The 21457-nt window shown below is 42.4% G+C and overlaps 1 protein-coding gene across 6 annotated transcripts in view; it reads left to right on the plus strand.

Moving 5' to 3' along the window:
- Positions 1-21457, plus strand: part of OSBPL1A (oxysterol binding protein like 1A) — a 214066-nt gene that overhangs the window by 134880 nt on the left and 57729 nt on the right. For all 6 annotated transcript variants that reach the window (XM_043444522.1, XM_043444523.1, XM_043444525.1 and 3 more), the window contains one exon: positions 15479-15635. In XM_043444522.1, coding sequence (XP_043300457.1) covers positions 15479-15635 — 157 coding nt within the window. The remainder of the gene's footprint in view (positions 1-15478; positions 15636-21457) is intronic.

The raw sequence follows: 21457 nt of genomic DNA on the forward strand, positions 1-21457 counted from the left end.
AAGGATTTAATGAGAAACTAGAGACTAACTAGTTCCGTAGAAAAATTCTATTCTGCCAGCAAGTAAAGTACAGAAATTATAATATGTAGTAGGTCCCACTTCAGGGAAGAATGAAGCAGCTCCTTCTACATGTTCCTGCCAGCTTTCTGCTTTTTGCATTTCACCCCCTTCTCCTACCAAAACTCTCAAATGTCTCTAAATAATATCTCCTCTTCTGGGTAGCTTTTCCCACTCCCTCAGGCACAATTAGTTGTTTCATCTTTTGTGTTTCTTCCATTTACATCTCTTTCAAGGCCCTTTGGTTGTATTGTGCCTGTCTCTATTCAGCTCAGTCACTTCAGTCATATCTGACTCTTTGCAACCCCGTGGACCATAGTCCACCAGGCTCCTCTGTCTATGGGATTCTCCAGGCAAGAATACTGGAGTGGGTTGCCATGCCCTTCTCCAGGGAATCTTCCCAACCTAGGGATCAAACCCAAGTCTCTAATGTCTCCTGCATTGGCAGGCAGGTTCTTTACCACTAGCACCACCTGGGAAGCCCATATGATGGTAGAGACCGTGTCTATTTATATTCCTGAAGTACTTAGCATAGACTAAGTTGCTCTCTAAACGTTTATTGAATGCAGGTTGTTGAACAAATGTCATTGATATTTCTGTCCTCCCTAAAAATATATTGGTTTTCAATCAAGAGCACTAAAGAATCCATAACACTTGCTAATTTCATGCGGCCTGCATGCTTCACTTTGGGTACTGTGTGGAACAGGAGGGGTGGGTGATAGAGGGGGTGAACTGGGATGAGATGTTACTTAAAAGGTAAAATTTGTTCCCCAGGAATTTACCATTATGTGGGAGCTAAGAGATTGGCTCTCAGAGAGAGGGGTGAATGAAAAAGTAGCTAAGGGGGAGAAAATGAAAGGTGCTTGACCTTATGAATCTCTAATGATTGCCTAAGGCATTATTTTTGAAACGTTTCTTAACCAGTTAAATAACTTCATGGCTCTTGTTCTTTAGTACTGGTCTGAGATAGCAGTTGCACAAAAATTTCTGCCTTTTGAATTTTAAAACTTCAAAATTTATTGTTTTTCTTACTGTCTGTTCACTTTCCTTTTTAGAAACATGTTGAGATCAGTTGTGCAAAAAAGGCTTTCTTGCTTGGTTTTTCTCTTAATGCTATTTTGGTCAAAATGCGCATGAATAATGCATCCAAATCCTATAGTGTAGATTGGCAAAACCAGTGGAAAGTTAGGTTATGAAATCGAAGCCAGCTTTAGCATGTCTCAGCAGTTGCAGGGGTGGGTGCTCATGTCTTTTTAAATCAGAGCTTTAAAAGTGGAAAGTGGTAATATAATGACTTTGATTTTGTCTGGAGGAGAGTAACATAGGAAGTTATGACCCATGTGAAATAACATTTAATCCAACAACTACAACTGGTAATACTTGAGAAAAGTAATGACATCTGCTGAGAGTTTCACATAGAAGATGCAGGGTTTGACCAAAGTGATCAGAAGTGTTGGCAGGAAGGCTGATAAGATACCGTGTGCTCTGTTCTTTATGTTCCTAAGCCCATTGTCCTCTCCTGCATTTTAGTTTTTTAAAAAATTAATTTATTTTTATTTAGTTTCTTTCGTTTTTTTGGCTCTTCTGGGTCTTCCTTGCTGCGTGTGGTCTTTCTCTAGTTGTGGCGAGCCAGGCCTACTCTTCATTGCGGTGGCTTCTCTTGTTGTAGAACACAGGCTCTGGGTGCATGGGCTTTAGTACTTACAGCACATGGGGCACGGGTTCAGCTGTTCTGTGGCATGTGGGATCCTCCCGGACCACAGATCAAACCCGTGTCTAACTGCGTTGGCAGGCAGTTTCTTATCCACTGTACCACCAGGGAAGTCCTGTGATTTGGTTCTGAAATACCTGGACATTTGCTGCCTGGGCCATTTCTGTGAGTCTTTACTGTGGTCTGGACCTGCCCAGGACTTGAAGAGCTTCTGTATTCCTAGGACTTTTTTCTCTTGTCCTAATTTATTATTTATTTATTTATTGGATGATTAGCCATACTACCTTGTTCTTGCCCTGTTTCTTGTTATATAACTTTTTGTGCATTTCTTTCTTGTCTTTCCCCAAGCCTGCATTTCCCTCAAGGACAGAGACCTTATTGTGTGAACCTGTGTATTTCCTCTGTTGCCCAGGACAGAGCACATTCGTTGGTTGGTGTGATGTGCAACAAATTGAGTACCACAGACTGTGACTGTTATTAGACACCTTTTGTATGTAATATGGTATAATATTCTGTGGAAAATCTTAAGTAGTGCCAGGAGCTCTTAATCTCACTTTGTGCTTATAGCATTAAAAATTATCCAGCAGCTTACTCATAATGTGTATATGTTGTAGGTAAAACACTGGTGAATGTAATTTATCCTTTGTGTGTGCATGCACTCTCAGTTGTGTCTGACTCTTTGTGACCCCATGGACTGTAGCCTGTCAGGCTCCTCTGTCCGTGGAATTCTCCAGGCAAGAATACTGGAGTGGGTTGCCATTTCCTACTCCAGAGAATCTTACCCACCCAGGGATTGAACCTGGCACTTCAACCTCCATCAGGATATTAGTACAGCTCCTTATCTCTCCCAGGTAATCAGTTACTCCTGGTCCCCATCAGCTGTCTTGTCTTTCAAAAATGCTGTGTCCTATACAAATACCTTTGACCTGTACAAATACCTTTGACCTGCATCACTTTGCTCTTCTAGCATTCTCTCTTGAACAGCCTCTATTTATGTTTGTTCTCATGATTTCCCAGCAGCCGCTCTTGACCAGGTCACCACTGTCACGTGCTCAGCTGCCTAGTTGCATGGTCCTGTCTCAGTTTGCATCTTTGTCGACCTTTTACCAGCCCTTCAAGTTGCTGATGCCCCCTTCCTTCACGGAACGCTTTCTTTATTTGGTTTCCAGAATACCACTCTCATTTGATTTTATTTCTGTTTCCTTTGCTAATGTTCTTGCGTCTCTCTCACTTTTGGTAGTGGAGTGTCTTAGAGTGCAGTCATTCTTTTCTTTTCTGCATTTACCCTCAAGATCAGAGGTCCCCAGTCACCTAGTCACAGACCAGTATTGGTCTGTGGCCTGTTAGGAACCGGACCACACAGCAGGAGGTGAGCGATAGGCTAGTGAGTGAAGGTTCATTTGTATTTACAGCTGCTCCCCATTGCTTGCATGACCGCTTGAGATCGCACATGATGGTGGCCTTAAAAATACGTTTGAGACGATTTCAGATCTCCATGCATTCTGAATTAAAGTCAAGGCAGAATATCCTAAAATTACTACAAAAGCACTGAAAAGCCTGCTTCCATTTCCAGCATTCTCTCTTTGTGAAGCAAGGTTTTCTGCAGTACAGCAATCAAAAAGTTCACGCAGTAAGCCAAAGATACGCAGTGCACTTTCGGTGTCACTGCCTCCCATCACCCCTGGTCTAGTTGCAGGAAAACAAGCTCAGGACTCCCACTGATGCTGCATTATGGTGAGTCATATAATTATTTCATTATATATGCCAGTTTAATAATAATAATAGAAATAAATTGCATGATAAATGTAATGCGCTTGAATCGTCCCAAAACCATCCCCTACCATCCAGTCTGTGGAGAAATTGTCTTCCACAAAACCGGTCCCTGGTGCCAGAAAGGTTGGGCTCTGCTGCTCTAGTGCCCGTGTGCTCAGAGTGTGGTCTGAGTAGCGTTAGCTTCTTGTGGGAGCTTGTCGGAATTGCAGAACCAGAGGTCCCAACTCAGACTTAGTGAATAAGAATTGGCAGTTTTCTTTAAATCTGTAGGGGATCATCCAGACATTGAAGTTTGAACAGCTTGCCTTACATGACGTCACCTAGTCCCACACCTGCGAATATTGCCCATATTCTGTTAAATCTGTAAGTTTTATGTCTGTAGGCTCAGTCTTGTCTCTGAATTTCAGACTCCTGTCTAATTATCTACTTGGCATGTTCATTTAAGTGAGAGCTCCTAAGTATCTTAAAATGTCCAGAAGAGAATTTTTCACTCCTGCTCACAAGCCTGCCCCTCCTGCATATTTTGTGGATGAAGGATGCGTCTTGACAGTTGCTTCAGCTGAGGTTGAGAACCTTTGAATTATCTGTCATGGACTGTGGGTTTTGTTTTGTTTTGTTTTAATTGTTGTTCTTTGATTTCTTTTTGCGGGGTGTCCGGGAAAGGCTTCGTATCCACGTTCAGTCCGTCAGCACATTCTGTCACCTCTTCCTACCACATTTAGCAGAATCTGACCCCTTATCATTCCACTCCCACCACCCAGACCCCCGTCATCTCTTGCCTGGATTGTGAACAGGGGCTTTCTGACTGGTCTCTCTGCTTGCATCCTCGTCTCCAGCAATATTTCAAGCACAGCGTTCAGAGTGATCGTTTCCAAACGTGAGTTTCTTCGGGTCAGTTCCCTGCACAGGACCCTGTAATGGCTTTACTTCCAGCTGGAATAAAAGCCAGAAGCCCTCCATCTGGCTGCCTGCCGCCTTCTGAGATCTGCCCTGTCCTCCTCATTCCCTTCCTTCCATCACTGACCTCAGCAGCAGTCCCTGCTCCTGCCAGGTGTGTCCCCCAGGCCTTCGCTTCCCCTCACCTGGAGCTCTCTCATCCCAAATACCTGCGGGGCTTACCCCTCCACTCCGTTCCTTTTTCTGCTCAGAAAGACCTTTACTGTATCATTTTCTCTCCTTTTTCTCTTGCCTTAAAAAAAAAATCTTTCACACATATTGTTCATTTGTTCCTGGACTCCTACAAGTAGAGTGTAAGCTCCTCTGTGAGGGAGGCGTTTTTCTTGGTGCCTGAGTAAAGAGTCAGTAAAGAGCTCTCTAGCAGGGTAAGATGGAGGTGGAATATTCTCTGTGGAAGAAGCTCACACACACGAAGGTAGAGAATTGTTTTCCAAGATGTCATGAAAATTCGCTGTGCCGAAGCAGGGGTTGAGTGTTCCAAATGCTAAGAAATGGTGATGAGACGAAGCCACAAAAGTAATTCAGGACCCGCCTGAAGTGAGTCTTGTGATAAGGTTCTGCTGAAGAATTTGCTTTTTATTTGTAAGTGATGGGAAGCAGCAAACAAGTATACATACGGATGATGTCAGGTTAGCATTTTATAAAGTTTCCTTTTTTAAAGTAAATATTGTGGATTTTTATAATATGCTCACATTATACTAAGAATTGGAAATTAAGAGCAAATAAGGCATGGTCCGTACTCAGGAGTCTACAGTCTGTTAGCGAGTGAGTATGTTGACAGTTAAATTGATTTGAGGTCCAAGTGTCCTTGATGAGAGATGACAAGAGTTTGCATGAAAGCAACTTAATTGAGGTGGAAAGTTTCAGTTCCTCTCTTTATTGTTTTAATGAACACATATCCTGACCTTTGTTCCTCAGGGAAGCCTGCTTGACTTTTGGACTAGATCAGATCCCCACTGTTGATACCCCATGCATCATCAGTTCAGTAGATCACTCATGTCCGACTCTTTGCAATCCCATGAACTGCAGTAAACCAGGCCTCCCTGTCCATCACCAACTCCCAGAGCTTACTCAAACTCATGTCCGTTGAGTCAGTGATGCCATCCAACCATCTCATCCTGTATCGTTCCCTTCTCCTCCCTCCTTCAAACATTCCCAGCATCAGGATCTTTTCCAATGAGTCAGCTCTTCACATGAGGTGGTCAAAGTATTGGAGTTTCAGCTTCAGCATCAGTCCTTCCAATGAATATTCAGGACTGATTTCCTTTAGGATGGACTGGTTTGATATCGTTGCAGTCCAAGGGACTCTCAAGAGTCTTCTCCAACACCACAGTTCAAAAGCATCAATTCTTCAGTGCTTAGCTTTCTTTATAGTCCAACTCTCACATCCGTATATGACTACTGGAAAAAACAAAGCTTTGACTAGACAGACCTTTGATGGCAAAGTAACATCTCTGCTTTTTAATATGCTATCTAGGTTGGTCATAACTTTTCTTCCAAGGAGCAAGCATCTTTTAATTTCCTGGTTGCAATCACCATCTGCAGTGATTTTGGAGCCCAGAAAAATAAAGTCTGTCACTGTTTCCATTGTTTCCCCATCTACTTGCCATGAAGTGATGGGACTGGATGCCATGATCTTAGTTTTCTGAATGTTGAGTTTTAAGCCAACTTTTTCACTCTTCTCTTCTACTTTCATCAAGAGGCTCTTTAGTTCTGCTTCACTTTCTGCCATCAGGGTGGTGTCATCTGCATATCTGAGGTTATTGATATTTCTCCCGGCAGTCTTGATTCCAGCTTGTGCTTCATCCAGCCAAGCGTTTCTCATGATGTACTCTGCATATAAGTTAAATAAGTAGGGTGACACTATACAGCCTTGACATACTCCTTTTCCTATTTGGAACCAGTCTGTTGTTCCATGTCCAGTTCTAACTGTTGCTTCCTGACCTGCATACAGGTTTCTCAGGAGGCAGGTCAGGTGGTCTGGTATTCCCATCTCTTTCAGGATTTTCCACAGTTTATTGTGATCCACACAGTCAAAGGCTTTGGTATAGTCAATAAAGCAGAAGTATATATTGTTCTGGAACTCTCTCGCTTTTTCGATGATCCAGCGGGTGTTGCCAATTTGATCTCTGGTTCCTCTGCCTTTTCTAAAACCAGCTTGAACATCTGTAAGTTCACGGTTCATGTGAACTATTGAAGCCTGGCTTGGAGAATTTTGAGCATTACCTTGCTAGCGTGTGAGATGAGTGGAATTATGCGGTAGTTTGAGCATTCTTTGGCATCGCCTTTCTTTGGGATTGGAGTGAAAGCTGACCTTTCCCAGTCCCGTGGCCACTGCTGAGTTTTCCATGCATCATAGTCCCATGGCATTTCCTGTAGTTGACATTTTATGTGATTTTTTTTTTTTTTCTGCCCTGTCACTCAAGCTGACAGAACATTCCTTGAGGAACTTTGCACCCCTAGCAGCTAGCACAGATGAGGAGTGCAGATATTTGAGTGAAAAAAGTTTGGGGGTACATTTCAAAGGCTAAATTGAACTTGCGGATGAGTTGGTTGTGGAGGATAGTGATGTTCTTAGACTTCCCATCTGTTTACTGAAAAGTCCTACTTTGGCCCCAAACATCTCAAACTCCAAACAATGGAAACTGGACTTGTCATCCTGACCTGCCCCCTTGTATATGGCCTGTCTTGGCTGATGACCTCCTTGTCTAACAACTGTGCAAACTATAGATGTGAAAGTCATCTCTTACCTGCTTTCCTCACATCCTCCCCATTTCTGAGTATCTAGTTGTCTTCTTGTCTGTTTCTCCCCCAGTGTTCACGGTCAGTGAATCCACTAAGTTACGGTCATTATTACAGTGGCCCTGTCATGCTGATGCATCAGAAGGTGAAAATGTTGGTCACTCAGTCGTGTCCCAATTCTGAGATGCCATGGGCTGTAGCCCGCCAGGCTCCTCTCTCCATGGAATTCTCCAGGCAAGTATACTGGAGTTACCCACTCCAGTATACTTGCCTGGGGATCTTCCCAACCCAGGGATCAAACCCAGGTTTCCTGCATTGCAGGTGGTTTCTTTACCGTTTGAGCCACCGGGGAAGCCCAGAGATATCTGTAAAGTCTAAAATGGGTCTTAACCTCTCCCTGACAGAGCATCCAGTGGCTCCATACTCCGTACTTACAGGGTCAGTACAAACTCTGTGATCTGACCCACTTTTCAGCTTCATCTCTGATGACCACATCTTTTCCTCCTGGCTGCCCTCCTCTCTAGCCATGCCAGATATTCTTGGACACACACCTTGTTCTTTCAGGCCATTGGACTGTTTGCTATTCCCCTCACCCCGGGTATTCTCTTTCCTTGCCTTGAATTCTTAGTCATCATGGCAGCTCAAATGCCATCTCTGCATGGAAACTTCCCCTGGTTTCCCTAAGAGTGACTTCTTCAACTCTTCCCACAAACACTTTGTGTAAACATTTGTTTACTTGTGTGTCTTTCACTAAACTGTTTCAGCAACAAGCCCTTTACCTGGTATGTGGTAGCTGTTTGGTGAGCGTTGATTTATTAAACTGAAGTCACATGAAAATACTTCATTTTTGTTTTTATGAATTACTTTGTAACTGGTCCTTAGTTCTAGAATTATTTTCTTTGTAGAGTATATGCGTAGGTGACCTTGAAAATGATTTTAAGGATGTCAACAAGACAAATGGGGAGCTCCGAATTTAGTCATCCAAAACAGACAAAATTTGTAATAGCCCATACACCACATTTTGAATAATTCCTCATCTGCAATTACATGTGCAGATTTTGCAAGTTGCCAAAAACAGTAGTAGATTTAGTTGCTTGGGACAAGCCAGTCCTTTTAGAAAAAAGTCTGTGGTAATCAACACTATACTATTTGGTTCATTTTGACCTTGCGCCTCATTTGGGGAGGATATGTCTAGAATGGCTCTGACTCTTGTTGCTTGCTGCCAAGATTCTGTTTCAAGCTTTTGTCACTTCCTCTGTAGGTTATTGTAGCAATCTCTTGGCAGCCCCTCCTGGACTCATCCTGATTCCTGATTTTCTGTTTACAATATATTTTGACTGTGGTAGACCTCATTGATTTTCCTTGTGTCCTTTGTATTTACTATGTTATTTTTTAGTCTATAAAATTGTATTTTAAAGCTGAATAAACATTTGGCACCGATAGTTTCAGGTTGGGTTACTTTGGGTTACCTTGGACAGTCTTAGAACATGCCTGGTTCTTGGGGAAACCATAAACAATGAAGGTATTAAATTGAGTGTGTGTGCCTCTTGACCATTTCCTTAAGTAACGGGGAGGGGTTATTTGGACAGTATCCACAGTCTTCCACATCTTGCTCCTTTGTACTGTTTGTTCTCAAGCTAGCTTTCAAAGGTCATGTTAAAACAATGTTTATCAGGAGAAGGTAAGAGTCTTGGCTTGTTTCTATTGTTAACTTTGTGACCTCTTCTTTCAGCCTTTTAATAGGAATACCTCAAAAAAAGCAGCATATAGGTAATGATCCTCTTAATCTGAAGGTTTTTTTTTTTAAGCCACTTTATTGAGATATGATTGACATACAAATTGTACGTCTTATACAACTTGATGAGCGAAGTTTCAAAGCCAGGTTAACCTAATCACAGCCATTGGCTTCCAGGCTGTTTGGTTGAAAGGGGATAGTGTTCAATCCAAAATGTGTTAGAAATAATTTTAAGTCCCCATTTGGACAGAGCTTTAAAGATCTGGGCCATCAGAGATTTGTAAACAAGCTTTCTACTTGTTTAGACTATTAATAGTCTAAGACTATTGATTTAATTGGGAAGTTAATCAGGCAGAGATTTTGTCTGCCTTAAGCGTTTGTACATAGACTAGAGCATTTATCTTGTGGGAAATAAAAGGAAGAGTGAAAGACTAATTTTGTCAGAAATCTCACTATGGATTGTGTTAAGATTTCTGCTACTGTGTTTACAAATACACTGTATAAAAATGCATCAAGATTGCGCTATGTCCATGTGGCTTTGTTTTGTTGAGGTGAGAGATGACAGGACGAGAATATAGCCCACACACCTAGCATGATAGATGTGTGGCTTTGGCTTGACAGGTTTTTGTTTGCTTGATTCAGTTTTGTCTTGGTTTTATTGTGGTAAAATATGCATAATGTATGGGCTTCCCTGGTGGCTCAGACGGTAAAGTGTCTGCCTGCAATGCGGTAAAGTGCTGGCTGCAATGCGGGAGACCTGGGTTTGTTCCCCGGGTCGGGAAGATCCCCTGGAGAAGGAAATGGCAACCCACTCCAGTACTCTTGCCTGGAGAATTCCATGGATGGAGGAGCCTGGTAGGCTACAGTCCATGGGGTTGCCAAGAGTTGGACATGACTGAGCAACTTCACATACATAATGTATATGCCATTTTAGCCATTTTTAAACATGTAGTTCAGTTGTATCAAGTACATTATTGTGCAACCAACACTGCCATCAATTGGCAGAACTTTTCCATCATCCCCCAAATGAAACTGTACCCGCTAACCAGTAACTCCCCACCTCCCTGGCCCTGTTTGTTTTTAAAGCATGTACAGTACTCTGTTACTACCGTGACAACCATATGACACATTAAGCACAGTCTTTCCAATGCTTGATACTTTCCTATAAGGCATTAATGTGTTGCCCAGTAACACTGAATGATAGATAATGTCTGGTCTTTTTGATATTTGTATGTTCAGGCAAAATTGAAAAACCTGATGTTTTAAGATTGAATTATCACCTTAGTTGCACTAAAATCTGTCACTTGGAGATTAATCTTATAGGCAGGCTTTGCCTTCTTAATCAATAAACCTCCACAGTGGCTGTGACCTCTTTGCTACTTAGATAAACATGTTTGAATTTCAATATATCTGAATCCATGGGTCTGCAAATGAAATGATGCTTTGCTGGAGGCAGGTTGGTATGACTCATACTACGAAGGCATAGAAGTTGAGGTTGGCTCCCTGTTGCCAATGAGCTTCCCAGGTAGCTCAGAATCTGCCTGCCGGTGTAGGAGACTCGGGTTCGATCTTTGGATTTGGAAGATTCCCTGGAGAAGGAAGTGGCAACCCACTCCAGTATTCTTGCCTGGAGAATCCCATGGACAGGGGAGACTGGCGGGCTCCAGTCCATGGGGTTGCTAAAGAGTTGGACACGATGTAACAACTAAACAACAACCTTATTGCCCACAAAGTAAATCTAAGCATGTAGTCCTACATACATAGTACTGGAAGTCACTGCGTTTTTGAACTTTTATTGAAGTGCGGTTGTTTTACAGTGTTAGTTTCAGCTGCACAACAAAGTGAATTGGCTGTCCATATACTTGGATTTTCTTCCCGTTTAGGCCACCACAGAGCATTGAGTAGAGTTCCCTATGCTATGTAGTAGGTTCTTATTAGCAACTGAGCTTTTTGTTCCCAATCAACAAGTTTTTATCTCAAGGACACTGTGAATCACGTTATTGGTCTCATTTCCTTCTTTGGCTCTGGAGCTAGAATGCTTAGAGATGACCTGGTGATTTGCTTCTAGCAGGTGTAAGAACCTCATGGCAGGTACTGGGGTAACTACCCCATTCCTGCCTCATTTTTTACCCTCCTTGTCCCACTGCCTGCCCCTGATTTTTGTTCACCGTGAGTGGTCAACTTCATGGCTGAGTCATAGCTTCACTTCCACCCAGCCGCCCCATCACCACTCCTTTCTCATGTCGTCCAGTCCCACCTCCCCGAATGTTCTGTTCTCCCTGCCGTGGACCCTCCGTTCCCTTTGCTCAGAACAGTTCCTCTGTTGTAACTCTCTCCCCCACCCCAACTCTTACTCCTTGTCAGCTTACTCAGCTCAACCATCAGTCACAATCTCCTCTAGACACCTGATCCCTCAGTTGGTGAAGTTGGCTGATACCGCCTGTGTGACCCATTGCCCCCATGCAGACTTCTGTTCCAGCACCAGGAAAAAAATTCACTGAACTCACGTGTTCACAAAACAGTCTGTCTGCTCAGCCATGGACAGGGACCAGATCTTACTATTCCTTGAATCCTACCATGCCTTGCACAAGACAAAGAAGAAGAATGAATGAAGCAGTGTTAGATGTGGTAGATGAGTCACCATAAGAATTTACGAATGGTCCCTGGACTGACTTTGCAATATGGAGGTAGTTGCTGACCTCTGCTAGAGCCCTTCAGGGGAAGGGTGGGCATAGCCTGATTCTGTTAGAGGGAGAAGGAGGCTGGGAGCATGGAAGAGAGAAGTAAGGGTTGGGAGGAGGAACAGAGAGAGAGCCTAGGAGAGGGGGCAGAAAGAGGAAGTCAAGCGGAGTGATCAGAGTCTATACTGCCATCTGAGAGAGTGTCTCTAGGGGTAAGCACAGTGCTCCCAGGCTTGGGTGAAAGTGGTTGGTCTCCAGCTGGTGTTCAATATGGTGAAATCTTATTTTGAGTGAAGTCTTTTTTTTTTTTTTCTTTTAAGTGAAGTCTTTACTTCACAGCAGCTCTTTCTTCCTTACCTCTTCTTTAGTGTTTACTGTGTATCTGCTTTTTGTTAAGAATTTTCTCTTGAGGTAGATTTGTCCCCGTCTTATGATTTGTATCCGTTCAATAGCAAATACAGTATCCTGTGCAGAGTGATGTTCAATAAATGCTTGAAGTTTTTGCTTCAGTGCGTTTTGGTTTTCCTGACATTTAAATTATAAAGTAACAATGCATCGTGAATAATACTAACCAATAAAGGCAAAATTATTTTATTTGGCACTTGAAATTTTTTTTCACATGAAACAAATAGGAATATGTAGAAGTGAACAAACCACCCTGGTCTACCCGCCAAGACCACTGTCACCTCTTTGGTCCGGGTTGTGCTCATGCTGCTTCCTCTGAAAACTCCTCTCTGAGCACAACATTCATTGTTTTGAGACTTACCTGCCATACCATTGTAGGCAGCTAAGGTGAGGGGGGCTGGTGCCCAAAGGAAATGAACCGAACTGGGTATGGCTTTCTTGACGTAAGAGAAGCCATTCTGGGCCTAAGCTGTTTTGTGATCTAAAGTGAAAGTCACTCGGGGTGTCTGACTCTGTGACCCCACGAACTGTATAGTCCATGGGATTCTCTAGGCAAGAATACTGGAGTGGGTTGCTATTCCCTTCTCCAGGGGATCTTCCCAACCCAGGGATCGAACCCAGGTCTCCCGCATTGCAGGCGGGTTCTTTACCAATGAGCCCCAGGGGAAGACCTAAGCCTGGGCGAAATGCTTGCCCTTGAGCAGGTCTCAGTAATTAATGATCAAAGGGAACAAAACAGAACTGTTATCAGGCAAGAGAAGTTACATACAGTAACAAATTTAATGAATCAGTTGTAAAGACTCCCAGTTCTAAGCCAGAAAGATAAAGACCAATACAGTATACTAACGCGTATATATGGAATTTAGAAAGATGGTAACGATAACCCTATATGCAAAACAGAAAAAGAGACGCAGATGTACAGAACAGACTTTTGGACTCTGTGGGAGAAGGCGAGGGTGGGATGTTTAGAGAGAACAGCATCGAAACATGTATATTATCAAGGGTGAAACAGATCACCAGCTCAGGTTGGATGCATGAGACAAGTGCTCAGGGCTGGTGCACTGGGAAGACCCAGAGGGATCGGTGGAGAGGGAGGTGGGAGAGGGGATCGGGATGGGGAATACATGTAAATCCATGGCTGATTCATGTCAATGTATGGCAAAAACCACTACAATATTGTAAAGTAATTAGCCTCCAACTAATAAAAATAAATGGAAAAAAAAAAAAGACCCAGTTCTGTTTTCAAAGTAAACATGAGCCTGAAGCACTTTGAGCTCTTTTATAGAATTCCAACACCCCTCCCTCTGCCTTGAGCCCTCAACCACAAGATCAACTGGAACCTAAGGAAAGATACTCTTGGCCTTTTCTGACCCTCCTAACTTCAGTCAGCTGAAGCTTGGGCTCTTGTCAACCTTTGCCCCAGTTCTGTGCAGAAATTCTCCTCTGCTCAAGACCCCTTCATGAATAGGCATGCACTGCCCAGGCCGCTTCATGCAGATGCGTGCACACTTAACCTGAAAACTTTCCTAGTTTTGGTGTTGGGGAGACATTGCCTTGGGAAAGATCCCTGGTGTTTTCTTTATTTGCTGCAGTTAAAAAATCCTTCCTTCTCCTGCTCTCTGGCTTGGTTGTCTCTTTCTGCTTGATAGCCCCTGAGAGATGAACCCAATTTTTGAGAGATACCACCTCTCCTGTATCCTTTGCCTGCCCCAGCAAATGGACTATTCCCCTCTTGGCCTCACCGTGCCTAGGACAAACTTCTGTCACTTCACTGTTCTCGTTTGGACAGATTACCTGTTTACCTGAACCAGACTGATTTTTCTTTAAGGCAGAATAAAATTAATTTTTTTTTTTTGCTTGTATCTTAGAGTTGTAAAATGGTAGCCTGATTTTTTTTTTTTTTGGTCTTAGCATTATGTTAAAAGTATTTTTCTATTTTATTATAATTTTAGCAGCTGCTTATTTCATCAAAGGAATGACTGTCTCCTGTCACTGGCTATGCAGGTTTTCAGGGTTTTGCAATAAAATGTTACTACCTGCCAAAATTGACAATGAAAAAATAAATGTCCCTTAAACTTAACATTAAAATATTTTTCATTGCTATAAGGTGTACATCAGGACAAAGCTATATTTACAGAAAATAAAGATAACTTCCCTAGTACTGAGTTTTTTGGGCAGATAACTTGCAGCATTCAGAGGACCCAGAGTTCAAGGTGTGGTATGCAACTGCAGCTATCCAGGAGTTGTTACTAATCAATTCTAATGTGATCTGAAGAAGGGCCCATGATTTGGGCTGAATTGCAGAATGCAGTAGTGGGACAAGAAAGTACTATTCCTGAGCACCATGATACATACTAGGCAGATGGGTGAAGCTTTTATTTAAATAGGGAGTTTGCTTGCATGTATGTAGGAGGACTTCCCTAGAGCAGAGGACAGTTGTGTGTATGGTCATCTGCTGAAGGGATAGTTGCACGTTATCTGGAATTGACTTATTAATATAAACGTAGGCATCTTTTAAAGTCTCTTGGAGATTGAGTGACTGCTACTTTGAACATTATGCAGAACATTATATATATATGCATATATATATATGTTATGTTTATATATATGCAGAACGTTAAAGAGTCAGAAAACCCAACTAATAAACCAGGAGCGCGTCAGCACACTCGTTAACCCCATAGTCCTCCTTCCTCATGCCCAGAGCACCCTGGAGATGCTGGAAGGAAAGGAAGGACGTGCATATGCCTGAAAACTATACCGTATTGTATGAAAAGAAGTTGTCCTGCTATTCCCAATCAGGCACATGGCTCCACACTCAATACATAGGCAGTTGGGAATGTGGCGTTTTCATTCCTAAAAACATCTGCCTCATAGTTAGATTCTCTATGGCTACTTCAGGCTGTTGCTCTTGAGAATTTAAGTAATATAAAAACCGGAAGTGTTTTTTTAAGTATCTGAAAATTACCTTTGTACCTCTAGTATCATATGAAATGTACACTTTCCCCAAGTACAGCCAACTGTAACTTTTTCTTTATATATGAATTTTTAAAAAATGCTTTTTCAAAGTTATGTTTAAACTGCTTTGAAAAGGGAAGGGAGAAAACAACTTTTTTTAGGGGGGACACCACTGAATACGATTTCCTAAAGAATTAGGTAATCTTTGTAAAGTCTCTTTTAATGTATGAAATCTGTTTCATTGTAAGTTTATATAATCCTGTATCCGTTTTCTAAATCCCCTTTCGCCTTACTGGGTGCAGGTTCTCTGAAATCCCTGAGGAGGTGGTAACGGCTGGATTGTTGAAGGACAAAGTAGGCTGCTTAAGTTTCAAAGCCTGATGCATGAAGGGAGGGAATCCATTGTTACGGCAGCCTCGCACCAAAGCCCAGTTCATTGACTGTGAACCTGCTCTGCCACAGATTCCGAGTCCGAGGGGTCCCTGAGCAGACTGGAAGCAGTGACGGCGCACTCCTTTGACGAGGAAGCAGAACCCCTGAGCAGCAGACAGCACAGAATGTCCGAGGGCAAGGACTGTGGTGGTGGAGACGCGCTCTCCAATGGCATCAAAAAACACAGGTAGGAGGGCCTTTCTCAGCCATCACTGCCGCCTCTGTCCTCAAGTGCATTTGGGTTTGTAAACCAAAGTGTGTGGCTGTCTCCTCGTTCTTTTGCTTTTTTCTCTCTGCTGAACATTGATATTGCTGTAACACCTCAAGGAAAGGATTCAGCTTAAATACTTTGTCCATTTATAGAAAGAACATCATCAGTTGTCTTTGCAGGAACTAAGCGCAAAACGTGGTTTTTGGCTCCCATGATTTCAGGGGCCCGTAAATCCTTCAACTGGCTATTTAGAAGGGCTCTTCAGAGCTCCCTACTAAAAGTGATGCTGGCTTCCTTTTTTTGAGCATGCATCTTTTATGACTCTGCCTCTCAATGCTATTTTAGTTTCTTGTCATTTGATCTTCGTGTTGGTTTTATTAAGAATGGATGGTAATATTGCCTGCTTATTGAAACAGTTTAGTTACATTTAAACAAAGACTTTTATTAAGACCTGGGGTTTGTTGAACATAGCCCTTTAATACTGTCTAATAACCTTAGTATTGTTTTTTTACTCCCTTGATGATTTAGTCCTAGAGATTGTCTCAGTTTAATGAGGTGTCACAGACACTCGAGTTCTCTGGTTTCACACAAGTTTATAGGCGCAGTGCCTTGTGTATATGCTGGTATTCATGGGGTACAATATTTTATGAAATTGTCAGTGAAGACTATATTCTGTTGTCATTGTAAAAAGCACTTTTGTTTTAGTTGTTAATTTCTACCTGATAGTTTTTTACTGTTGTTTAATATTTATAGATTTGTATAGCTTTAACTTCATTTCTGTATAGGATTCTGGCTACCATTGGTCTCAACTCTTGTACTGAAAAATGGTACACAGCACTTTTGATGTGTATGTATCTGCCCCATGTTAATGAGGAATGTTTTTTCTTTGTACTTATTTGAAAAAAATCAGTGAGTTTTAGAAAACAAACCAGAGTTTTCTTTTGTGCAGTTAGAGGGTGTCCTCTAAACGTGCTCGTTGATGGTTATCTTTTGATGGAGGTTATCACGGCAGATGTTGTCGTGAGCCATGAGGGCCCGTCCCGACTGTGCTGCGGTTGCCGTCCTCTCCTTTGTGATCTGGGACTCGGTTCTGGGCAGGCCATCAAGTACCTCAGTGGAAACCCAGCAGGCTCAGTTTCCTGGTCTCTACAGAGAAGACAGCCTCTAACTGTTCAACATACATCATGACGGTCTAGTGACAACACAGGAGAAATCTTTGGAATGTTCCAAGAAGTACACAAGTAGTCGATAGAATTGTTAAGATCTCGGAAGGAACGCTGTGCTTATTAGACGCTGTCAGAGCCTGTGACTGAAGGGGGGATTTCTTGGCTTTTCAAAAGCCCAGGAGCCTGTTTGTGTGTGTGCCATAATGCATCATAACAGGAGTTATTTTGCATCTAACAGCAATTTATTATATTAATACTGTATTCACATAGCCTGTGTTGTCTCTTATTACATAGTCCAACCCAGACTGGCACAGATGTGGAAGTCTCTCCCCTTAAACCCCCTCCACCGCCCCGTCTCCTGCTGCACTTGGAATCACCTTATCTATTTCACGTTCTTAGCCAACAGAAGTACTTAGGCCTTCCTTTCTGTAGTATGGATTATGGAAACAACACGTTCCCCCCAAATATAACATATGAAGCCACTGCAGGCCCTATTCCTATTCCTCTCTGGGGTGTCAGCGTGGAGTCCCTGGGAGAGTGCCCGCCCCAGGGGCACCACTCGCTGTAAATGACCTCTTTTACCTCTGTTTACTCTCGTTCTCCTCAAAAACCATCTGCGTAACTCTGGAGAACCTCTGCCCTCTTGTTTCCTTTCCCACCCCATTATCGCAGGATGACATCATGGAGTGCAGTTTGAAAAACCTCTGACCCAGAGGTTAAGGCCTGTGTCATGGTCATTTAATGTAAAACAAGGTATGCCAGACTCACTGAGTTTATTTCTGTGATAATTAACATAGAGATATTATGGATCTTTGATCTATCCTACGTGATGATTACCACGAAAATAATTCATCTGTTAACTAGGTAAATTAAGTCATCTCTTTAAATAAAAATTTGGACTAAATGAACTGAGTTCTCCTCTCACTCTGAAAGTCTTGTGATTGCTAACTGAAATCTTGAAAACATGGTTTTTCTACCATATTGAAGTTTAGGAAACTTACACAATGTCTTTTGATACGATTAGACTTGGGGGAAAAAGGTATTTTATGTTTTTTAATTCACTCTGAATTACTGATGGGCTGTGTACTCTGCTGGGCATTGATCTTGTCTGTGATTCTGTGAGTGTCTTTGGGCTTTCAGGTTAGTTGTAGAGAAATATCAGCAGAAAGAATCAGAGATTGATTTAAGACCTAGAACCAAAAATACTGTGGAGATGGAAAACATACAAAATAAATGCTTTGTTTTGATGGCACTTTCTTTTTTCCAGAAAATACATTGACTTGCCTTGTGGAAGGTTAGCTTTCACCATACTGGTCAGGTTTATGTTGATAGGGCTTCTTGTCATCTCGGTGGTCTGTGTTCTGTGGGATCAGTTCTCTAGTCTTGAGCCTAATTTAGTACACTTATTCTGAGCTCTCCTCTTTTAACTTTTTAGGAGTTTGACCTAAGTTGGCATAATTGGTAAAGATACTGATATTTATCTAATCTGGATATATATAATGTAAAAGATTATATATACTATAGTATATATACTATTGTATATATATACAATGTATATATACTATTATATATATACATACTACTTAATGTAGAACAGGTTAGTAAGAATCTGAAATATTGGATTCATGTAATGATGCTTTAAATGGTATTCCCAGTATTACTAGATTAAAAGATAAAAACCTATCATCATCCTAATAAAAAACATTCAATGAAATTAGTCACTCATGATTAATAAACATTAGCAAATTACAAATGGAAGAAAACTCCTTTAATCTGGTTAAAAGTTGGAACAAATAAGTACTTGATAATGAACTATAAAAAACAGTTCTTTTAATTTCAGGAATAAGACAAGGATGCCTGCCATCACCTTTTCTGTGCATCATTGATTAGAGGCCATAGCTAGGGACATAACACAGCCCCCAGATTTAGAAATAAACAGGACCGTAGATGTCTACAGACAGATCATTGTAGTTACTATGAAAGTTTGGCAAGGTTGCTTTGCTGCAAAGTCAGCTAACTATTAATACATTTCTGTGCACCATCAACAGAAACTGCAGTTAAAACTGGGGGGTGGGGTTGATTTTAGAGTATTTATTAAAAAGTCACTTACTTTGAAATAAATACTGAAAGATATAAAACTTATCAAGAAGGAAAAGTCATTGTCATAAGTTTGATTTACCAAATTGATCTATAGACTCAAACATGCTTTTAATTAAAGTTGCACTTTTCCTTGGAAGTTGAAAAATGGATTCTGAGCTATATCTTTGAGCTCAGAGGGCTTTGAGGAGCCAAGATACTGCTCAAGAACCTGGTTTGAGGGAGGGAAGGCATTTGCCAGACTAAATGCCAGGTTGATTACAAATCTTGAGTGCAGAATTGTCCTGCAGGCAAGACTGATCTGAAGAATGGAAGTAAAAGGTCCGAAGACCCAGACATAGAAGAAAACCTGGTGTATATGTAACAGAGGCAGCATAGCATATCGGGGAGGGAAAACATGGACTGTTAGGTCAGTGCTGCTGGGAGAATCATTCAATATAGGAAAAAAAGGAAATGGCCCTCTATTTCACAAATACAATTTAAATTCTAGATGAACCAAACACAAATCTGTAAGACCATAACTTAATAAAATTTTCATAAGAAAATGTAAAAATACCTTTGCAATTTTAAACTACAGAAGGGTTTCTTACAACAGAAATGTGATAGGAACAAAGTTTTATCTGACTAATTAACATACTTGTTCTTGATGTGTTTACCTGAATAAAAGCCTTGCATTCTTTCATAAATGTGGCCAAGAATCTTAAATGTTTAGTTTGCTGAAATGGTAGATTCAGACTCCAGACAATCCCTTGGTTTACCCTTGGTTTGTCCTTCATGACTGCTTTAGAATTATTAGGTGGCTGAATAACAGCTGTTTTCTGTGTGTGAAGAATATCCTGACATGTTGAAGTCAAACAAAAATGTTGAGAATATAAGCTAAGACAGTCTGCCAAGAAGTAGGGTTATACTGAGAAAATGTTGTTAGTTGTGAATAAAAATTATTCAGCTTCCGATCCATTTTATCAGTAGTGCAAACCCAGCTGGACTTCCCTGGGGGCTCAGCAGTAAAGAATCCATCTGCCAAAGCGGAGATGTGGGCTGAGTCCTTGGATTGGGGAGATCCTCTGGAGAAGGAAATGGCTACCCCGTTCCAGTATTCTTGCCTGAAAAATCCCATGGACAGAGGAGTCTGGTGGGCTACAGTCCAGGGGGTTGCAAAGAGCGAGGCATTACTGAGCATACACACACACACATAGAGTTACTAGCAAGTCAGCCCGCTCAGAGGCCCTCTGGTAACCTGGGCAGAAAAACACCCTTGTTTGTCAGGAAGTATTTGGGGTAGCTCCTTGTTGTCATGTAGTGACCAGGGGTCTAGAGACACCTAAGGACCTAGGGGTAAGAGCCTTGCCCAGAATTAGCCAGATACAGGGTAGTGCCTGGGGCTTCCCAGCTGGCGCTAGTGGTAAAGAACTTGCCTGCCAATGCAGGAGACACAAGAGACTCAGGTTCCATCCCTGGGTGGGGAAGATCCCCTGGAGGAGGGCTTGGCGACCCACTCCAGTATTCTTGCCTGGGAAACTCCATGGACAGAGGAGCCTGGTGCACTACGGTCCATAGGGTCACAAAGAGTCAGACACGACTAAAGCATGCAGGTTCTATGCCCTCTGAATCAGTTACTCCCTGACTCAGAGAAGTTGTTTGCTCTGGAAAGCAGAGGACTGTAATTAAAGAAAAAAGAGGTATCCCTAGAAGCTCACACAGCTCTCCTGTGGGGCCTCGCTCATTAACAAACCAGACCCCAGCCTGTGTCACCAGCCTGAGCGAGAAGAGCGCTCGGGACCAGGAAACAGGAAACAGCTCAAGGAGCATCAGTCGAGACAGAAGGTGCTGGATCCTCTAAAGAGAGAGGCCCGCAGCACCAGGGCCCCGCTGGGCTGCAGCCTGGGCAGACCGCCCACAATCCTGTCTCTGGAACCACAGGTCTCTGTCATCAGAGGACACGGAGATTGGCAAGTTGGATGACAGTGGCTAACGCTGAGGAGTAAGAGCCAGCAGGCCACTCCGATTCCATGCGACACCTGTCTCTCCGGCAAAAACACATTAGGAGATTCCTTGACCAGGAGAAGGGATTGCCAGCTTGGCAGATGGGGGTTAGTCAACCAGCAAAGAGAGTTGAGAAGATAACCTGAAACAATAAGCAAAACTTTATCTAGGATAAGAAGCTGGCAGGCTGCGGTCACTTGGGGTTATGTTAGGAAGGGGGTAAAAAGGCGGCGTGAGTCAAGATTTGTAATAATTATCTTCACAAACCAAAGTGGACTTGCTGAACTTACTGCCAGGAGTGACTCTAGGAAAATGGAGGCATCTTTGTGTTTTTTTTTTTTAAGGCTTCCTGAGGGTTTCTTTTTCTTTTCTTTAATATTTATGTGTTTGGTTGCGTCAGGTCTTACTTGTGGCACTTAGGATCTGTCGTTGCAGACCAGCTCTCTACTTGTGGCACTTGGGCTTAGTTGTCCCAGGGCATGGGGGATCCTAGCTCCCCGACGAGGGATTGAACCTGTGACCCTGTATTACAAGGCGGATTCTTGACCACTG

Source organism: Cervus canadensis, chromosome 23 (genome assembly GCF_019320065.1).
Source record: "Cervus canadensis isolate Bull #8, Minnesota chromosome 23, ASM1932006v1, whole genome shotgun sequence".
Taxonomy (NCBI): Eukaryota; Metazoa; Chordata; class Mammalia; order Artiodactyla; family Cervidae; genus Cervus; species Cervus canadensis.